We start from the raw sequence: 22,079 nt of genomic DNA, 5'->3' as shown, positions 1-22,079 counted from the left end.
ATGCAGAATTAGTCAACGTTTTTACCCAGATATCCTTACTGAAGATAAAACAGTCTCTACTACTGCACTACCAATGTCCATATTAGTGTGGACTGGACTACAGGCAGATGTGCTTGGCGAAGTCCATGGTAAAATACCATAGTGATAAACAGAGATATTATCTAATCGTATTTATTTCTACTCAAGTCAAAATGGTCCCTATAACTGTATCTGCCAATGCCCAGAGTCTGGAATCTGGACTACAGACAGATACAGTATGTGTGTGGAAGTCCAAGGATAAAGGCTAGCCTTTTAGTATTAGAGAAAAGCTAGCCTGAACTGTCAGGGAATCATTCTGTTCGCTTTAAGTCATTAATCCATAGGTGGATTTGAACGCTTTGGCCGCGTTCCAATCTGATAACTTACTCCCTTCACTTCAGCCTTTGTGGACACCCCCTTGGATTTGTGTGAGCTAGGTTTTAGTAACAAAGGAATATACCTCGACCTTGCCTACAGCAAAAAGGCTTGGCATAGGACTACAGTAGTTTATTCCATATCACTCACACAAATTCAGTCCACTTAAAAGGGGAAGTCTACAGGGCAGGAGGGAAGTGGGTCAAAATTTGGGATTGGAACGCAGCCATTGGGGGATTTTCAAAGGGACACATAGGTTATATTCACAGTACAGTAGAGAGGACAGAAAAGATGCTAACCACTTTGTCCTCCTGTAGTGGCATGTAGTCCAGGAAGCAGTGAGAAAGTGAAAAGGAAGGGAGGGAGTGGAGGAAGCAGAGGGAAGGATAGAGGGATGCAGTGGAGGAGTGGACAGAGACAGAGGTCAAATATAGGTTCATGGAACATGAGAAGGGAGGGAGGAAAAAGAGAAAGAGAAAAAAGGAGTGAGGGAATGGTGTAAACGTTTGTTAATACACATGAGCAAAATCCACAATACACACTTTTAATACACAGTTTATTCAGTGATACAACCTGTAAGATGTGCAACAGTGGTGAAACACAGAGGGAGTTTAACAGCAAACATGCATGACTCGACATATCAGTCATGTGACGTCGGCATGACACATGACCTTTGTGTCACAGTGTCATGCAGGAACAGGAAATGGGGACAAGAAGAGCAACATGATACATCATCTTACACAACCCTATATATAACTTCCTGTCTAGCTTACAATACAATATATACACTACCATTCAAAAGTTTGGGGTCACTTAGAAATGTCCTTGTTTTTGAAAGAAAAGCAAATTTTTGTGTCCATTAAAATAACATCAAATTGATCAGAAATACAGCGTAGACATTGTTAATGTTGTAAATGACTATTGTAGCTGGAAATGGCTGATTTTGTTATGGAATATCTACATAGGCGTACAGAGGCCCATTATCAGCAAACATCACTCCTGTGTTCCAATGGCACGTTGTGTTAGCTAATCCAAGTTGATCATGGCATCACCATGTAACTTGTTAACATGTAACATGGCCCATTTATTGCCTTAACTTACCTCATTTGCACTCACTGTATATAGACTTTTTGTTTTCTTTTGTTCTACTGTATTATTGACTGTATGTTTTGTTTATTCCATGTGTAACTCTGTGTTGTTGTATGTGTCGAATTGCTATGCTTTATCTTGGCCAGGTCGCAGTTGCAAATGAGAACTTGTTCTCAACTAGCCTACCTGGTTAAATAAAGGTGAAATAAAAAAAAAGAATAATAATTAACTGTAATGCCTTCTGCAGGACAATGCTGTGTACTGCATCGTGTCTCTGTGTCTATTCTGGGAATGTGATTATACGGCACAGGGTGAATCGCGGTTTATCACGACAATATCAATGTTTTGTGATTCACTGTGACTTATATGCTGCTAGTATAGAAGTCAATACATCTGATTATGATTGAGGCCATTTTGAGTCAAATATCAATTTTGTTTAACTACAATGAACAAGCTGGACCTGCACAACATGACCAAAAGTATGTGGACACCTGCTTGTCGAACTTCTCATTCCAAAATCATGGGCATTAATATGGAGTTGGTCCCCCTTTGTTGCTATAACAGCCTCCACTCTTCTGGGAAGGCTTTCCACTAGATGTTGGAACATTACTGCGGGGACTTGCTTCCATTCAGCCATAAGAGCATTAGTGAGGTTGGGCACTGATGTTGGGCGATTAGGCCTGGCTCGCAGTCGGCGTTCCAATTTATCCCAAAGGTGTTCGATGGGGTTGAGGTCAGGGCTCTGTGCAGGCCAATCAAGTTCTTCCACACCAATCTTGACAAACCATTTCTGTGTGGACCTTGCTTTGTGCACGGGGGCATTGTCAAGCTGAAACAGGAAAGGGCCTTTCCCAAACTGTTGCCACAAAGTTTGATGCACAGAATAGTCTATAATGTCATTGTAGTGTTATGATTTCCCTTCACTGGAACTAAGGGGCCTAGTCCTAACCATGAAAAACAGCCCCAGACCATTATTCCTCCTCCACCAAACTTTACAATTGGCACTATGCAATGGGGCAGGTAGCATTCTCCTGGCATCCGCCAAACCCAGATTCGTCCATTGGACTGCCAGATAGTGAAGCGCAATTCATCACTCCAGAGAACGTGTTTCCACTGCTCCAGAGTCCAATGGCGGCAAGCTTTACAGCACTCTAGCCGACGCTTGGCATTGCGCATGGCAATCTTAGGCTTGTGTGCGCCTGCTCGGCCATGGCAACCCATTTCATTAAACTCCCGACGAACAGTTCATGCTGACGTTGTTTCCAGAGGCAGTTTGGAACGCGGTAGTGAGTGTCGCAACCAAGGACAGACGATTTTTACGCGCTGCATGCTCCAGTACTCGGCGGTCCCATTCTGTGAGCTTGTGTGGCCTACCACTTCACGGCTGAGACGTTGTTGCTCCTAGATGTTTCCACTTCACAATAACAGCAGTTACAGTTGAACGGGGAAGCTCTAGTAGGGCAGAAATTTGACAAACTGACTTGTTGGAAAGGTGGCATCCTATGACGGTGCCACATTGAAAGTCAATGAGCTCTTCAGTAAGGCCATTCTACTGCCAATGTTTGTCTATGGAGATTGCATGGCTGTGTGCTCAATTTTATACACCTGTCAGCAATGGCTGTGGGTGAAATAGCCAAATCCACTCATTTGAAGGGGTGTCCACATATTTTTGTATATACAGTGTATCTTCTGTATAACTTACTGAACTTCAGTCCTGTAGAACCAATTTATAGTTTGATAGATTCATATAATTTTAACTCGCAGGGCTGGGAAAATACATTAAAGCTACTGCTAACTTAAGGATCAGACCCTTTTTTCCAATTTTCGCCTAAAATGACATACCCAAATCAAACCTGCCTGTAGCTCAGGACCTGAAGCAAGGATATGCATATTCTTGATACCATTCGAAAGGAAACACTTTGAAGTTTGTGGAAATGTGAAATTAATGAAGGAGAATATAACACATTAGATCTGGTAAAAGATAATACAAAGAAAAAAACATGCGTTTTTTGTACCATCATCTTTGAAATGCAAGAGAAAGGCCATAATGTATTATTCCAGCCCAGGCGCAATTTAGATTTTGGCCACTAGATGGCAGCAGTGTATGTGCAAAGTTTTAGACTGATCCAATGAACCATTGTATTTCTGTTCAAAATGTTGTATCAAGACTGCCCAAATGTGCCTAATTGTTTTATTAATAACTTTTCAAGTTTATAACTGTGCACTCTCCTCAAACAATAGCATGGTATGCTTTCACTGTAACAGCTACTGTAAATTGGACAGTGCAGTTAGATTAACAAGAATTTAAGCTTTCTGCCAATATCAGATATGTCTCTGTCCTGGGAAATGTTCTTGTTACTTACAACCTCATGCTAATCACATTAGCCTACGTTAGCTCAACTGTCCCGAGGGGGACCCACCAATCCTGTAGAGGATATATTATTAAAAATGCTCTCTGAGATCTTAATCACAACAAATTTGTAACATACTGCATGAATTGGATGTGTAACATATCACACAAATTGCTAAATTCGTATGACATCATACCTATCACACGAAATGGATAATGTAGTACACAATTAGATTACGTAGTACATAATTGGATGACGTGGCACACAAAAAACGGGGACCCGTTTTGGCTCGTGAGCACCACTTTCAAAACTACTGGCTGATATTATACAAAGGTTTGAGAGCGCAGTAATGCAAAGAGTGGGCCTTTTTGACATGAGTTCCACAAACTGAAATAATGTACAGAAACTTGCTTAGCATCCGCCCTGTCAAACAAATGTATGTTTTAACCCACTCAGCACTGGAGAGATGCATGAAGTGCTCAGGCTTGAATTTGACATGAGGTACACCGATGTGTTGAACTAAACCGGAAAACATGAATAGAAGGGAGAGTTTTATGTAATAAAACAAAGTTTACAATTTCAACTAATCCTGTTATTCTGCTTGGCTGGAGAGAGAGGGGAGAGGATGGGGGATCAAGGAAGGAAGTACCACTTGAGAGAGCGCCGGTCAGAAGACATCTCTCCAGTTTACACTGCCTACACACACAGGCTGTAATACGCACACAATTCAACAGCAGCCTACACAAAAATACCCTTACACACATAGATTACAGCCTACAGAAAAATACCCTTACACACATAATAGATTACAGCCTACAGAAAAATATCCTTACACACATAATAGATTACAGCCTACAGAAAAGAACCCATAAATACACCATAAATACTGACTCACACACTGATACACAGTGAGAGACGTTACTTCAAAATACCTTTGAAAAAAACTGCAATATTGCTCCAACTATTTCTTGGCATACTTTACTATTGATTTGAGTTCCTAGCCCATTGTTTCACTGTAGTATTAGTTCCAAATTGATGGAATTTCTAATAGAGACAACACTACTAGTGTCCGGTTATCATTATCCATAATTAATTTCATAGAATTATCCCATAATAAGTCCACAGTCTGGGCTAAAGCTTGATCCTGGGTTCTGCTCCCTGTGTGAGTCTGGGTTCCAGCTGGGCCTAGCGGATCTGGAACAGATTGGCACCCAGCAGGCCCAGGGACCAGGGCCCACAGTCAGGTCAGATACCCAGGAGGAGGGCCTCTCTCTTGGGCTGGACAGGAGATGGAGAGGGGCCCAGATGGCATGGGGTGGAGCGGGACTTGGGCTTAAAATAACGGCCACATGTGGTGAGTATGGACGCCGCCGCATGTCATACCGCACGCTTCCTCTGGCACTGGGGAGCTAGACTAAATAAACTACAACCAACGCTCTATCATTCACAGGGTTTGGGCTCTGGGGAATGTGACTGTCTTATTTACAGGGATGTTGAGCGGAACTGCAGCGTTTGTGTCAATACTGTAAATGCTGAATGGTGTTTCTGGTTGGCAGCTTGTCCATTCTGTGTAAAGGACTACATTGCTCCTAGGGTTTATATTACAGGGTCGCTATTCAGCAAAACTGTGACACACCTGAGGATGGATTGAAGCTCCAACAACAACTCCAATACACTTTGACCGACCAAAGTGTGACAGAGCCCCAGCCGCCAACACAGACAACATAAAAGCAGCCGTCTTGACAAAGCAAATGAACAAAGGGAAGGGGTGAGGGGGGTAACGAAGACGGAGGGAAGGGATGGAGGAAGAAGAAAGGGTGGAGGCAGGGATTTTTAACGGTTTCTCACATTGTTGGAGCGCAGGGAGACGCGTCCGCCGCAGCGGGCGCAGAATTTGGTCTGGCAGTAGGAGCAGTGGTGTCCACAGCCGTCGGCAAACTTGGTCTTGCGGCAAATGCCGCAGGTGGGGGCGTCGTCCTTGTGCTGGCCCTGCTGCTGGCGCCGCGTCTCCACGCCGATGCGACGCACCTGCTCCTTATAACTCTCAAACTGCTGGTGCAGCGTCCTGAGGGAGGGAGGAGGGAGGAGAGAGAGGACGAGAGAAGTTATTCATATGCTTATTGTGTTTTTATTGAGAGAGAGATAGAAACAGACAGACAGACAGACAGACAGACAGACAGACAGACAGACAGACAGACAGACAGACAGACAGACAGACAGACAGACAGACAGACAGACGCTAATTATCAAAATCCAGAAAAGAGCCGTTAAATTCTACAACCACCTAAAAGGAAGCAATTCCCCAAACTTTCCATAACAAAGTCATCACCTATCACCTACAGAGAGATGAACCTGGAGAATAGTCCCCTAAGCAAGCTGGTCCTGGGGCTCTGTTCACAAACACAAACAGACACCACAGAGCCCCTGGGCCTCTGTTCACAAACACAAACAGACACCACAGAGCCCCAGGACGCAACACAATAAGACCCAACCAAATCATGAGAAAACAAAAAGAGAATTACTTGACACATTGGAAAGAATTTACAAAAAACTGACTAAACTAGAATGCTATTTGGCCCTAAACAGAGATTACACCGTGGCAGAATACCTGACCACTGTGACTGACACAAAATTAAGGAAATCTTTGACTATCTTTGACTAAAAAGACCGCTGAAGGCAGACCTGGCTCTCAAGAGAAGACAGTTTATGGCCACAAAATTAGGTGGGAAATGAGCTGCACTTCCTAACCTCCTGCCAAATGTATGACCATATTAGTGACACATACTTCCCTCAGATTACACAAACCTGCAAACAATTCAAAAACAAACCCAATTTTAATAAACTCCCATATCTATTGGGTGAAATACCACAGCAGCAATATTTGTGACCTGTTGCCACAAGAAAAGGGCAGCCATTGAAGAACAAACACCACTATAAATACAACCCATATTTATGTTTATTTATTTTCCCTTTTGTACTTTAACTATTTGCACATCATTACAACACTGTATATATCACTGTATATATACATAATATGACATTTGAAATGTCTTTATTGTTTGGAACTTTTGTATGTGTAAAGTTTACAGTACATTTTTTATTGTTTATTATCTATTTCACTTGCTTTGGCAATGTAAACATATATTTTCCATGCCAATAAAGCCCTTAAATTAAATTGAATTGAGAGAGAGAGAGAGAGAGAGAGAGAGAGAGAGAGTGATAGAGTAAAATACCTACAGAGAGAAAATTGACATTAAGAGAAACTAGGGAGAAAAAAAGTTGTCACAGCTCAAATGGAAATCTGCAATGATTTCACAGCTGGACAGATAATAATGATGGTGAATACGTTAGATTCAGTTATGCTTGCTATCAGCAACCACTTGTTTCAATAACATGTTCTGAAAGTGTGGATGACTGCATTACTTCAGTTTGCAGGGAAACAGTCCGGAACCAATTAAAACAACAGATGAAAGGAGTGTATCTATCTGTGAATAAATCACACCATAAAAAACTCAAAGTCGAGTCTCCTCACTCCTTCCCCCTCTCTCGGCCTCTGCTTTCCCAGGAACCAAAATAACTCATTTGTGAATTGCAAGGTCCTTGTGAAAACCCTTCCCACATTTCCCTCCCCAACAATATTGTCAAAGGACATTAGCATATGATTTCACTCATTTACAGGACCCAGCCAGTCTATTTAATTACCGTTGTGTGTGCGTGCGTGCGTGCGTGCGTGCGAGAGAGAGAGAGAGAGAGAGACACATAGAGACACATAGAGACACATAGAGAGACATAGAGAGACATGATAACTTAATTGACAGTCACACTTTGAAAACTGGTCCTGACCTGTCTTCAGCCAGAGGACAAAGGTGTCTGTCTAGTCTAGCCATTAAAGACTTCCCTGACATCTGTCATAACTGACTGACAAGGGCAGACAGGATATACCCCAAAACACAATAACACATTTCTGGAGGGAATATGCCAGTACATGACTCAATTTACTGCATTCCAGGTGCTTGCCCTTTTCAGATAACAAAATCTGGCCTTTTTCCAAACCAAATGAATACTAACTGAGACGTTTACACAATTGAGAGTGTTTACCCAACTGAGACTGACATATGACAATAATATGACAATAATATTGCAATCTTATGATATTATGTCATATTATGAAAATACGATTGAATAAGACAAGTCACCTGTTTTTGCGGAATACAGCCATTTCCTTGTGTGTATAGTCAATGACCTCAGAATGCGTAACAGGACGAACACACAACTCCCGATCTGATGTCAACAACACTGGGTCGTAGAAAACATTTAACAGTCTTCCACCATGTCCTGCTCATAGCGCCCAAGAAAGGAAGAGCTATAAGTTGACAGAAATACTATTTAGATAAGACTTTTCACACCCCTAAAATGGCAATTCAGATTTTCTCAAAATGGCTTCAGAATGACTGCATAGAAGTTTCTGGAAAGATCCCTTATTCATCCACAGGAAGACTCTTCAGAAAACTCCAAAACAACTCTCTACATATCACACATAACGCCTCTTCATAGGTCCCCAGAAAGACATGAGAAAGTAACCTGAAAGAATGTAGAAGTAGCAGGTAAGTGTAGTTAATACAACGCCTCCTGGTCTACAGTCCTCATGCCTAGCAGACATATAGCAGACTGCGGTCCAGGGGAGCTGGAACAGGGAAATGACTTGGGACGATCTTGGCTTGCCAGGTGACATCACACATCGAGATTAAGCCATGACGTGTATGTCAAGGTGACAATGACGTTACCCAAGACTGGATCTAGGCCAGAGAGGTGACAATACACACACAGATTGGCCAGGTGATACCACAGAGATTATGCCATGACGTGAACATGTACCTAAGGCTGCTATCGCCACCTTCAAGGTGACATTGCTGCTACATAAGGCTGTTATAACCACCTTCAAGGTGATGTTGCTGCTACATAAGGCTGTTATAACCACCTTCAAGGTGATGTTGCTGCTACATAAGGCTGTTATAACCACCTTCAAGGTGACGTTGCTGCTACATAAGGCTGCTATGAACAGCTTCAAGTTGATGTTGCTGCTACATAAGGCTGTTATGACCACCCTCATAGGTGATGTCGATGCTACATAAGGCTGTTATGACCACCCTCAAGGTGATGTTGATGCTACATAAGGCTGCTATGACCACCACAAAGTCACTCTTCAAGGTTAAGGATCCAAAGGCCATCAAGTTTGAATGATATAAGAGACGACACATTCATGTGTTTCAGAACAGTTTGCGTTGCACATTTCTTAATGTAGCAAGCTATTTTTAAGTTAAAAAGCGTGTGTGAAGGACTGTTTGAAGGTTGTTCTTAACATATTATAACCTTGAGGCCCTACGTCAAAGCATCAATGGAATCGAAACTCTTTGAAATCCTCATACCAATTCAGCATCTGTGATATATGAAATATGATCCGTGGTTGTCATAATTTCACATGGAGATAAATCTACAGGTGGTGATGCTCAAGTCAATGATGCTCTTTATCTATATGACAAACTAGGAAGTAATGTCGAAGCGAGCGATGTCATTGGTTGGCGGTGTCACTGAATTGACCCTTGAGTGGAATCTGTCAGACCAATCGAAGTCCAGCGCCTGAGGCAACACCCGGCGCCATGGGAACAGCTGTCAGAAACAGAGAGTGCACGGCCTGTAGTCATGGAAAAACTGCCCGCGTTAACACCTTGGTGTCACGGTGTGTCAGAGAACCAGCTGTTAGTGTTCTTAGAGAGGACAGTAGATAGCAACTTGGCTTTATCTGACTAGGGGATTGATCTTTCTCTAAAAGGCAGGGGTTAGCGTCCGGGTAAATGTAGGGAAAAACAGATTTACTTTTATCTGTCAGGGAGAAATGAACATTACATAATAAACACTGAAGTTATATCAAAATGTGAATTGACAATTCCAAACCAAACCACCCAGACTCTGTTTGGAAAGCAATATGCACGGCATGCTCCCCTGAAGCACCGAACAAATTAAAGAAAACTACTATTTGAGTACGAACCATAAATAAATAAAATTGTTTCTGAAGCATACAGCAGTATTTGTGAACAGCTTTGAACGCCAGGCATGGTGTCTATGACATATTTCTCCATGGGGGTGAGCAGCAGACTACAGACTCACCCATGAACACACTGTGGAGTGAACACAGCCTGGCCAAGGGAAAGGAGGACAAGGAGACATGGTGAGCAGGGCAGAAGACTGCAATATGGTCGCCATGATGGGGGGAATAGAGGACAGGAATGTGCTTCAGAAACAATTTGCTGCATCCCGATTATCCACCCTTATCCGGAAGTGTGCACTTGCACACTTTCTCACATGGACTTCACTTAACAATGGTGAAAACTCCCTCCAGTCAATGCTTTCACCAATCAAATTATTTTACATCCATTACAGAGAGTGTGTGCAAGTTCACAATTCTGGAAAATGGTGTGGAAATGGGAAGCAGCCCCTTGTAGCCTGGTTGGCTGGGGGTCCCTTTGCCCCAGAGCATTCTGGGTGGGCAGCATATGGATCTGAACCCCGCCCTGTGGAACTGGGTCCTGGACTTCCTGATGGGCCGCACCCAGGTGGTGAAGGTAGGAAACATCACCTCCACTCTGCTAATCCTCGACACTGGGGCCCATGCTCAGCCCCCTCCTACACTCCCTGTTCACCCATGACCGCATGCATCTCAATCATCAAGTTTGCAGACGACACAACAGTAGTAGGCTTGATGACCAAATATGACGAGACAGACTACAGGGAGGAGGTGAGGGATCTGGGTGTGGTGCCTGGAAAACATCTTCTCACTCAACGTCTACAAAACAAAGGAGATGATCGTGGACTTCAGGAAACAGGCAGAGGGTGCACCCCCCCTATCTACATCGACGGAACCGCAGAGGAGAAGGTGGAAAGCTTCAAGTTCCTTGGTGTAAACATCACTGACAAACTGAAATGGACCCCCCACACAGACAGTGTGGTGAAGAAGGCGCAACAGAGCCTCTTCAACCTCAGGAGGGTAAAGAAATTCACCTAAAATCCTCACAAATTTTTACAGATGCACAATTGAAAGCATCCTGTCAGGCTGTATCACCGCCTGGTACGGCCACTGCACCACCACAACGACAAGGCTCTCCAGAGGGTGGTGCGGTCTGGCCAACACATTACCGGGACAAACTACCTGCCTTCCAGGACACCTACAGCACCCGATGTCACAGGAAGTCCAAAAAGATCATCAAGGGCATCAACCACCTGAGCCACTGCCTGTTCACCCCGCTATCATCCAGAAGGAGAGGTCAGTACAGATGGATCAGAGCTGGGACCAAGAGACTGAAAAACAGCTTGTATCTCAAGGCCATCAGACTGTTATTAAACAGCCATCACTAGCAGATTAGAGGCTGCTGCCTATATGCATAGACTAGGAATCACTGGCCACTTTAAGGAATGGAACACTAGTCACTTTAATAATGTTTACATATCTGGCATTACTCATCTCATAAGTACAGTTGAAGTGGTCCCGTGTGGCTCAGTTGGTAGAGCATGGTATTTGCAACACCAGGGTTGTGGGTTCGATTCCCACGGGGGACCAGTACGGGGGAAAAAATTTATGAAATGTATGCACTCACTACTGTAAGTCGCTCTGGATAAGAGCGTCTGCTAAATGACAAAAATGTAAGTTGGAAGTTTACATACACCTTAGCTAAATACATTTGAACTCCGTTTTTCACAATTCCTGACATTAAATCCTAGTAAAAATTCCCTGGCTTAGGTCAGTTAGGATCACCATTTAATTTCAAGAATGTGAAATGTCAGAATACTAGAGAGAAATATTCATTTCAGCTTTTATTTCTTTCATCACATTCCCAGTGGGTCAGAAGTTTACATAGACTCAATTAGTATTTGGTAGCACTGCCTTTACATTGTTTAACTTGGGTCAAATGTTTCAGGTAGCCTTCCACAAGCTTCCCACAATAAGTTGGGTGAATTTTGGCCCATTCCTCCTGACAGAGCTGGTGTAACTGAGTCAGGTTTGTAGGCCTCCTTGCTTGCACACGCTTTTTCAGTTCTGCCCACAAATCTTCTATAGGATTTAGGTCAGGGCTTTGTGATGGCCACTCCAATACCTTGACGTTGTTGTCTTTAAGCAATTTTGCCACAACTTTGGAAGTATGCTTGGGGTCATTGTCCATTTGGAAGACCCACTTGCGACCAAGCTTTAACTTCCTGACTGATGTCTTGAGATGTTGCTTCAATACATCCACATAATTTTTCATCTTCAAGATGCCATCTATGTTGTGAAGTGCACCAGTCCCTTCTTCAGCAAAGCACCCCCACAACATGATGCTGCCACCCCGTGCTTCACGGTTGGGATGGTGTTCTTCGGCTTGCAAGCATCCCCCTTTTTCCTCCAAACATAACGATGGTCATTATGGCCAAACAGTTCTATTTTTGTTTCATCAGACCAGAGGACATTTCTCCAAAAATTACAATCTTTGTCCCCATGTGCAGTTGCAAACCGTAGTCTGGCTTTTTATGGCGGTTTTGGAGCAGTGGCTTCTTCCTGCTGAGCGGTCTTTCAGGTTATGTCAATATAGGACTCGTTTTACTGTGGAAATATATATTTTTGTACCTGTTTCCTCCAGCATCTTCACAAGGTCCTTTGATGTTGTTCTGGGATTGATTTGCACTTTTTGCACCAAAGTATTTTCATCTCTAGGAGACAGAATGCGTCTCCTTCCTGAGCAGTATGACTGCTGCATGGTACTGTGGTGTTTATACTTGCGAACTATTGTTGGTACAGATGAACGTGGTACCTTCAGGCATTTGGAAGTTGCTCCCAAGGATGAACCAGACTTGTGGAGCTTTACAATTGTGTTCTGATGTCTTGGCTGATTTCTTTTGATTTTCAAGGTAGGCCTTGAAATTTAGCCACAGGTACACCTCCAATTGACTCAAATGATGTCAATTAGCCTATCAGAAGCTTTTAAAGCCATTACATAATTTTCTAGAATTTTCCAAGCTGTTTAAATGCACAGTCAACCTAGTGTATGCAAACTTCTGACCCACTGGAATTGTGATACAGTGAATTATAAGTGATATAATCTGTCTGTAAACAATCGTTGGAAAAATGACTTGTGTCATGCACAAAGTAGATGTCCTAACCGACTTGCCAAAACTATAGTTTGTTAACAAGAAATGTGTGGAGTGGTTGAAAAATGAGTTTTAATGACACCAGCTTAAGTGTATGTTTTCAGTTTTCATTTTCAGACAAGATAGAACGGCCAAAGGGGGCGGTGTTGCAATCTACTGCAGAGATAGCCTGCAGAGTTCTGTCCTACCATCCAGATCTGTACCCAAACAATTTGAACTTCTTCTTTTAAAAATCCACCTCTCTAAAAACAAGTCTCTCACCGTTGCCGCCTGCTATAGACCACCCTCTGGCCCCAGCTGTGCTCTGGACACCATATGTGAACTGATTTCCCCCCATCTATCTTCAGAGCTCGTGCTGCTAGGTGACCTAAACTGGGACATGCTTAACACCCCAGCCATCCTACAATCTAAGCTTGATGCCCTCAATCTCACACAAATTATCAATGAACCTACCAGGTACCACCCCAAAGCCGTAAACACGGGCACCCTCATAGATATCATCCTAACCAACTTGCCCTCTAAATACACCTCTGCTGTTTTCAACCAAGATCTCAGCGATCACTGCCTCATTGCCTGCATCCGTAATGGGTCAGCGGTCAAACGACCTCCACTCATCACTGTAAAACGCTCCCTGAAACACTTCAGCGAGCAGGCCTTTCTAATCGACCTGGCCCGGGTATCCTGGAAGGATATTGACCTCATCCCGTCAGTAGAGGATGCCTGGTTATTTTTTTTAAATTGCCTTCCTCACCATCTTAAATAAGCATGCCCCATTCAAGAAATTTAGAACCAGGAACAGATATAGCCCTTGGTTCTCTCCAGACCTGACTGCCCTTAACCAACACAAAAACATTCTGTGGCGTTCTGCATTAGCATCGAACAGCCCCCGTGATATGCAACTTTTCAGGTAAGTTAGAAACCAATATACACAGGTAGTTAGGAAAGCCAAGGCTAGCTTTTTCAAGCAGAAATTTGCTTCCTGCAACACAAACTCAAAAAAGTTCCGGTACATTGTAAAGTCCATGGAAAATAAGAGCACCTACCAGCTGCCCACTGCACTCAGGATAGGAAACTCTGTCACCACCGATAAATCCACTAGAATTGAGAATTTCAATAAGCATTTCTCTACGGCTGGCCATGCTTTAGACCTGGCTGCCCCTACCCCGGTCAACAGCACTGCACCCCCCACAGCAACTCGCCCAAGCCTTCCCCATTTCTCCTTCTCCAAAATCCAGTCAACTGATGTTCTGAAAGAGCTGCAAAATCTGGACCCCTACAAATCAGCCGGGCTAGACAATCTGGACCCTTTCTTTCTAAAATTATCTGCCGAAATTGTTGCAACCCCTATTACTAGCCTGTTCAACCTCTCTTTCGTGTCGTCTGAGATTCCCAAAGATTGGAAAGCAGTTGCGGTCATCCTCCTCTTCAAAAGGGGGGACACTCTTGACCCAAACTGCTACAGACCAATATCTATCCTACCCTGCCTTTCTAAGGTCTTCGAAAGCCAAGTCAACAAACAGACCATTTCGAATCCCACCGCACCTTCTCCGCTATGTAATCTGGTTTCAGAGCTGGTCATGGGTGCACCACTGCCACGCTCAAGGTCCTAAACGATATCTTAACTGCCATCGATAAGAAACAATACTGTGCAGCTGTATTCATTGACCTGGCTAAGGCTTTCGACTCTGTCAATCACCACATCCTCATCAGCAGAATCAATCGTCTTGGTTTCTCAAATGATTGCCTCGCCTGGTTCACCAACTACTTCTCTGATAAAGTTCAGTGTGTCAAATCGGAGGGCCTGTTGTCCGGGCCTCTGGCAAACTCTATGGGGGTGCCACAGGGTTCAATTCTTGGGCCGACTCTCTCCTCTGTATACATCAATGATGTCGCTCTTGCTGCTGGTGAGTCTCTGATCCACCTCTACGCAGACGACACCATTCTGTATACTTCTCTCCTTCCGTGGCCTCCAACTGCTCTTAAATACAAGTTAAACGAAATGCATGCTCTTCAACCACTTAAATATGATCCCCAATTAGAGACAACGATAACCAGCTGCCTCTAATTGGAGATCATCCCAAAAAAACAACGTAGAAATACAACAACTAGAACCCCACATAGAAATACATAAACTAGACAAAAACCCCAACATAGAAAAAAGAAACTAGAACCAACATAGACATAAATAAACTAGACAAAACCCTCTGTCACGCCCTGACCTACTCTACCATAGAAAAATAAAAGCTTTCTATGGTCAGGACGTGACAGTTCTTCACTGGCTGCCCTTTTCTTGTGGCAACAGGTCTCTCTCTCTCAGGCTCTATCTCGCTTTATCTCTCTCTCTCTCTCTCTCTCTCTCAAACCTCCAAACATCTCTTTTTTCTAGGCTCATCTTTAAAAACTCTCAATTGACTATTCAGTCTACATAGTTTTGGGTTTGCTATTGATGACTAAATCAGCCAACTTCCTTCCTTTACATTATTACAGCATTCCAAACACCCATCCAAAAAGGAAAAGATTACAGCATTGATTGTTCATGGCCTGTACATCCTATCCAGGAATTATCTTCCTATCCTGGAGTCAAACTCATCACATCACATGCCTGTCTCTCCTGGGAGGGATGCTGAGGGAGGGATGCTGAGTGCAGGAAGCATGGTGTTGCCCCCATTATGCCAGCCTTGGAGTAGGCACAAGGGGAGCTACTACACACACACACACACATACACACACATACACACACACACACATACACACACACACACACACACACACACACACACACACACACACACACACACACACACACACACACACACACACACACACACACACACACACACACACACACACACACACACACACACACACACACACTGCTATTAGACAGAGGCTGTCATAGTGGATTATTAGAGGCAGCTAACTGTAGTGGACTGGCTGGCCTCTGTCTAGGACAATGGAAGTAGAATCTCATCTCCAGCAGGCTAGCCATAGAGGAGGACCTACAGTCCAGATGTGGGATAGCCCTGACACACACACAAGCACACATACTCACGGCTGTGTTTGCGCCGGGGGCCTTCTATATTCAGCTCACCATGTAGAAGGAGTCTCTCTCCCTCTGCCTCTCCCTGTCTCTCTCTGCCTCTCTCCGCCTCTCTCTGCCTCTCTCTGCCTCTCTCTGCCTCTCCCTGCCTCTCTCTGCCTCTCTCCGCCTCTCCCTGCCTCTCTCTGCCTCTCCCTGCCTCTCCCTGCCTCTCTCTGCCTCTCCCTGCCTCTCCCTGCCTCTCTCTGCCTCTCTCTGCCTCTCCCTGCCTCTCCCTGCCTCTCCCTGCCTCTCTCTGCCTCTCTCTGCCTCTCTCTTTTGCTCCATTCATCCATGGAGAGTTGTTAATTAGCGCTGCTATGAATACATTGCCGGAAGAAGGGGGTGGTGTGTGTGTGTGTGTGTGTGTGTGTGTGTGTGTGTGTGTGTGTGTGTGTGTGTGTGTGTGTGTGTGTGTGTGTGTGTGTGTGTGTGTGTGTGTGGAGGAGGAGGAAGAGGAGATGGGGGTGGGTACTATTTCTGTCCCATCAGCTGATTCACCAGACTAATACCTAGCAGGCTTCTTCAGTCTGACAGGGTGACAAAACAGACTCTCTCTCTCTAGCCGTGGGCAATGGACTAGATGCACAGCTGACCTCCCTGACCTTTGACCTCGCCATGGAAACAGTCATTAGAGATCAAGCTGATGTAATTGATGATGTAATTGATACAGACTGATTTTGAGGAATAGGGGTGTGGCTGGTTGCGTGGAAGTTAAAGCGAGAGAGAATACCTCATCCTAAACATCAATGCCACAGGTAACTTCAACAAAGCTGCGAATGATCTGAGAGACAAGGCAAGAAGGGCCTTCTATGCCATCAAAAGGAACATAAAATTTGACATACCAATTAGGATCTGGCTAAAAATAATTGAATCCGTTATAGAACCCATTGCCCTTTATGGGTGTGAGGTCTGGGGTCCGTTCACCAACCAAAAATTCACGAAATAGGACACCAAATTGAAACTCTGCATGCAGAATTCTGCAAAAATATCCCTTGTGTATAACGTAAAACACCAAATAATGCATGCAGGGCAGAATTAGGCCGATAATTATCAAAATCCAGAAAAGAGCCGTTAAATTCTACAACCACTTAAAAGGAAGCGATTCCCAGACCTTCCATAATAAAGCCATCACCTACAGAGAGATGAACCTGGAGAAGAGTCCCCTAAGCAAGCTGGTCCTGGGGCTCTGTTCATAAACACAAACACACCCCACAGAGCCCCAGGACAGCAAAACAATTAGAGACAACAAAAAGAGACAATAAAAAGATAAACAAAAAAGTAAACAAAAAAACAGAGCTAACTAGAATGCTATTTGGCACGAAACAGAGAGTACACAGTGGCAGAATACCTGTCCACTGTGACTGACCTAAAATGAAGGAAAGCTTTTGACTATGTACAGACTCAGTGAGTATAGCCTTGCTATTGAGAAAGGCCACTGTAGTCAGACCTGGCTCTCAAGAGAAGACAGGCTATGTGCACACTGCCCACAAAATGAGGTGGAAACTGAGCTGCACTTCCTAACCTCCTGCCAAATGTATGACCATACGAGAGACAGATATTTCCCTCAGATTACACAGATCCACAAAGAATTTGAAAACAAACCCAATTTTGATAAACTCCCATATCTACTGGGTGAAATACCACAGTGTGCCATCACAGCAGCAAGGTTTGTGACCTGTTGCCTCAAGAAAAGGGCAACCAGTGAAGAACAAACACCATTGTAAATACAACCCATATTTATTTTCACATCTCATTTGGAACTTCATTTGTATTATTTATTTCACTTTGTTTATTATCTACTTCACTTGCGTTGGAAATGTTCACATATGTTTCCCATGTCAATAAAGCCCTTTGAATTGAATTGAATTGAGAGAGAGAGAGAGAGAGAGAGAGAGAGAGAGAGAGAGAGAGAGAAAGAGAGAGAGAGAGAGAGAGAGAAAGAGAGAGAGAGAGAGAGAGAGAGAGAGAGAGAAGAGAGAGAGAGAGAGAGAGAGAGAGAGAGAGAGAGAGAGAGAGAGAGAGAGACAGAGAGAGAGAGAGAGAGCGACAGAGAGAGAGAGAGAGAGAAAGAGAGAGAGAGAGAGAGCGACAGAGAGAGAGAGAGAGAGAGAGAGAGAGAGAGAGAGAGAGAGACAGAGAGAGACAGAGAGAGAGGAGAGAGAGAGCGACAGAGAGAGAGAGAGAATAAAGAGGAGCTTGTAGGGAAGAGAGAGTGAAAAAGGGAAGGTAAAATGTAAAAGGTGCAGTGTCCCTTGAATGCATCAACCCATTGAGAAAACAGGAGACAGACACAGACAGAAAGAGAGGAATGAAATGAAAGAAGAAAAAGAAGAGCGAATCTTTGCCCAAGATGGAAACCAGCGTGGGCCTAAAGCAGCGGAGGAGGGGAGAGGAGGAGAGATGCATCCGGAGTCATTCTATAAATAACCTCTTGAGGAGTAGAGGGGAAGACAGGAGAGGAGGACAAGAGGGAGATGAAAGGATGGAGAGATGGAGAGAGAAGGATGGGGCACAGACAGTCAGGGGAGTGGAGTGGAAGACAGGAGAATAGGAGGAGGAGACGAGAGAGAAAGAGGGATGGAGGCACTGACTGGCAGATCCCTCCTATAAACAGACCAATACAGCGCGTCAGGGAGACCTCGCCCCATGAGACCGACCAATCCGATGCGATCCCTGAGCCAACGATACAGAACGTTAGGATGTTGACAGGGCTGTTATTGATGTTGTGAGTGTTTCACTCTGTATTTATAGACCAGAGTACCTTTTTGGCATGGACTCCTCTTTTTCCCTCTCTCTCCTTGTGTCTATCGCTTCAGCTCTCTCACTCTCTCTCTCTCTCTCTCTCTCTCTCTCTCTCTCTGTCTCTCTCTCTCTTTCTCTCTGTCGCTCTCTTTCTCTCTCTCTCTCTCTCTCTCTCTCTCTCTCTCTGTTTACCCATGTCTATCTCTATAACTCTCTCTCTCTCCCGTGGCTGAGTGTCTCACTGCTTGCTTCTCTCTCTCTCTCCCGTGACTGAGTGTCTCACTGCTTGCTTCTCTCTCTCTCTCCCGTGACTGAGTGTCTCACTGCTTTCATCTCTCATCTCTCTCCCGTGGCTGAGTGTCTCGCTGCTTTCATCTCTCTTCTCTCTCTCCCGTGGCTGAGTGTCTCACTGCTTTCATCTCTCTTCTCTCTCTCCCGTGGCTGAGTGTCTCACTGCTTTCATCTCTCATCTCTCTCCCGTGGCTGAGTATCTCACTGCTTTCATCTCTCATCTCTCTCCCGTGGCTGAGTGTCTCACTGCTTTCATCTCTCATCTCTCTCCCGTGGCTGAGTGTCTCACTGCTTTCATCTCTCATCTCTCTCTCCCATGGCTGAGTGTCTCACTGCTTTCATCTCTCATCTCTCTCCCGTGGCTGAGTATCTCACTGCTTTCATCTCTCATCTCTCTCCCGTGGCTGAGTGTCTCACTGCTTTCATCTCTCATCTCTCTCCCGTGACTGAGTGTCTCACTGCTTTCATCTCTCATCTCTCTCCCGTGGCTGAGTGTCTCACTGCTTTCATCTCTCATCTCTCTCCCGTGGCTGAGTATCTCACTGCTTTCATCTCTCATCTCTCTCCCGTGGCTGAGTGTCTCACTGCTTTCATCTCTCATCTCTCTCCCGTGGCTGAGTGTCTCACTGCTTTCATCTCTCATCTCTCTCCCGTGGCTGAGTGTCTCACTGCTTTCATCTCTCATCTCTCTCTCCCATGGCTGAGTGTCTCACTGCTTTCATCTCTCATCTCTCTCTCTCTCTTCCTTTTCCTCTCCTAGTCTGTCACGAGCTCTCCATCAGATTGCTCTCTTTCCTCTCTCTCCTCTATCTCTTCTTCTTCCATCCTCTCTCTCTCTCTCTCCCCATCCTCTCTCTTATCATCAGGGGAGGCTGGGACCAGTAATCGTCTCTTCCCATTGTATTACTGGAGGCCCCCACATCAGCCCATTGTATAGCATGAGGCCCCCACACCAGTCCATTGTATAACTTGAGACCACCACACCAGCTCATTGTATTACTTGAGGCCCTCACACCAGCCCATTGTATTGCTTGAGGTCCCCACACCAGCCCATTGTATTACTTGAGGCCCCCACATCAGCCCATTGAATAGCTTGAGGCCTCCACACCAGCCCATTGTATTGCTTGAGGCCCCCACACCAGCCCATTGTATTACTTGAGGCCCCCACACCAGCCCATTGTATTACTTGAGGCCCCCACACCAGCCCATTGTGTTACTTGAGGCCCCCACACCAGCCCATTGTATTACTTGAGGCCCCCACACCAGCCCATTGTGTTACTTGAGGCCCCCACATCAGCCCGTGTATTGCTTGAGGCCCCCACACCAGCCCATTGTGTTACTTGAGGCCCCCACATCAGCCCATGTATTGCTTGAGGCCCCCACACCAGCCCATGGTATTACTTGAGGCCCCCCACCAGTCCATTGTATAGCTTGAGGCCCCCACACCAACCCATTGTATAGCTTGAGGCCCCCCCCACCAGCCCATTGTATTGCTTGAGGCCCCCACACCAACCCATTGTATAGCTTGAGGCCCCCACACCAACCCATTGTATAGCTTGAGGCCCCCCCCACCAGCCCATTGTATTGCTTGAGGCCCCCACACAAACCCATTGTATTGCTTGAGGCCCCCATACTAACCCATTGTATAGCTTGAGGCCCCCCCCCCCACCAGCCCATTGTATTGCTTGAGGCCCCCACACCAACCCATTGTATTGCTTGAGGCCCCCACACCAACCCATTGTATAGCTTGAGGCCCCCCCCCACCAGCCCATTGTATTGCTTGAGGCCCCCACACCAACCCATTGTAGTGCTTGAGGCCCCCACACCAACCCATTGTATTGCTTGAGGCCCCCACACCAACCCATTGTATTGCTTGAGGCCCCCACACCAGCCCATTGTTTTGCTTGAGGCCCCCACACCAGCCCATTGTATTGCTTGAGGCCCCACACCAACCCATTGTATTGCTTGAGGCCCCCACACCAACCCATTGTATAGCTTGAGGCCCCCACACCAACCCATTGTATAGCTTGAGGCCCCCACAAGAACCCATTGTATTGCTTGAGGCCCCCACACCAACCCATTGTATAGCTTGAGGCCCCCACACCAGCCCATTGTATTGCTTGAGACCCCCACACCAACCCATTGTATAGCTTGAGGCCCCCACACCAGCCCATTGTATTGCTTGAGACCCCCACACCAACCCACTGTATAGCTTGAGGGCCCCCCACCAGCCCATAGTATTACTTGAGGCCCCCACACCAGCCCATTGTATTACTTGAGGCCCCCACACCAGCCCATTGTATTACTTGAGGCCCCCCCACCAGTCCATTGTATAGCTTGAGGCCCCCCCACCAACCCATTGTATTGCTTGAGGCCCCCACACCAACCCATTGTATTGCTTGAGGCCCCCACACCAACCCATTGTATTACTTGAGGCCACCCCACCAGTCCATTGTATAGCTTGAGGCCCCCCCACCAGCCCATTGTATTACTTGAGTCCCCACACCCATTGTATTGCTTGAGGCCCCCACACCAACCCATTGTATTACTTGAGGCCACCCCACCAGTCCACTGTATAGCTTGAGGCCCCCACACCAGCCCATTGTGTTACTTGAGGCCCCCACATCAGCCCATGTATTGCTTGAGGCCCCCACACCAGCCCATGGTATTACTTGAGGCCCCCCACCAGTCCATTGTATAGCTTGTGGCCCCCACACCAACCCATTGTATAGCTTGAGGCCCCCCCCCACCAGCCCATTGTATTGCTTGAGGCCCCCACACCAACCCATTGTATAGCTTGAGGCCCCCACACCAACCCATTGTATAGCTTGAGGCCCCCCCCACCAGCCCATTGTATTGCTTGAGGCCCCCACACAAACCCATTGTATTGCTTGAGGCCCCCATACTAACCCATTGTATAGCTTGAGGCCCCCCCCCCCACCAGCCCATTGTATTGC

The 22,079-nt window shown here is 45.5% G+C and overlaps 1 protein-coding gene across 1 annotated transcript in view; it reads right to left on the bottom strand.

The window, feature by feature from the left end:
* Positions 1-22,079, bottom strand: part of LOC115177933 (regulating synaptic membrane exocytosis protein 1-like) — a gene marked incomplete at its 3' end in the record, with an annotated part of 52,996 nt that overhangs the window by 9,847 nt on the left and 21,070 nt on the right. Inside the window, exons 2-3 of the mRNA XM_029738927.1 lie at positions 5,682-5,904; positions 693-704 (exon numbers count right to left, since the gene is read on the bottom strand). Coding sequence (XP_029594787.1) covers positions 693-704; positions 5,682-5,904 — 235 coding nt within the window. The remainder of the gene's footprint in view (positions 1-692; positions 705-5,681; positions 5,905-22,079) is intronic.

This window comes from Salmo trutta, chromosome 38 (assembly GCF_901001165.1).
Source record: "Salmo trutta chromosome 38, fSalTru1.1, whole genome shotgun sequence".
Taxonomy (NCBI): domain Eukaryota; kingdom Metazoa; phylum Chordata; class Actinopteri; order Salmoniformes; family Salmonidae; genus Salmo; species Salmo trutta.
The sequence above is the reverse complement of the archived record's forward strand: the minus strand, read 5'-3'. Positions and strand labels throughout refer to the sequence as shown.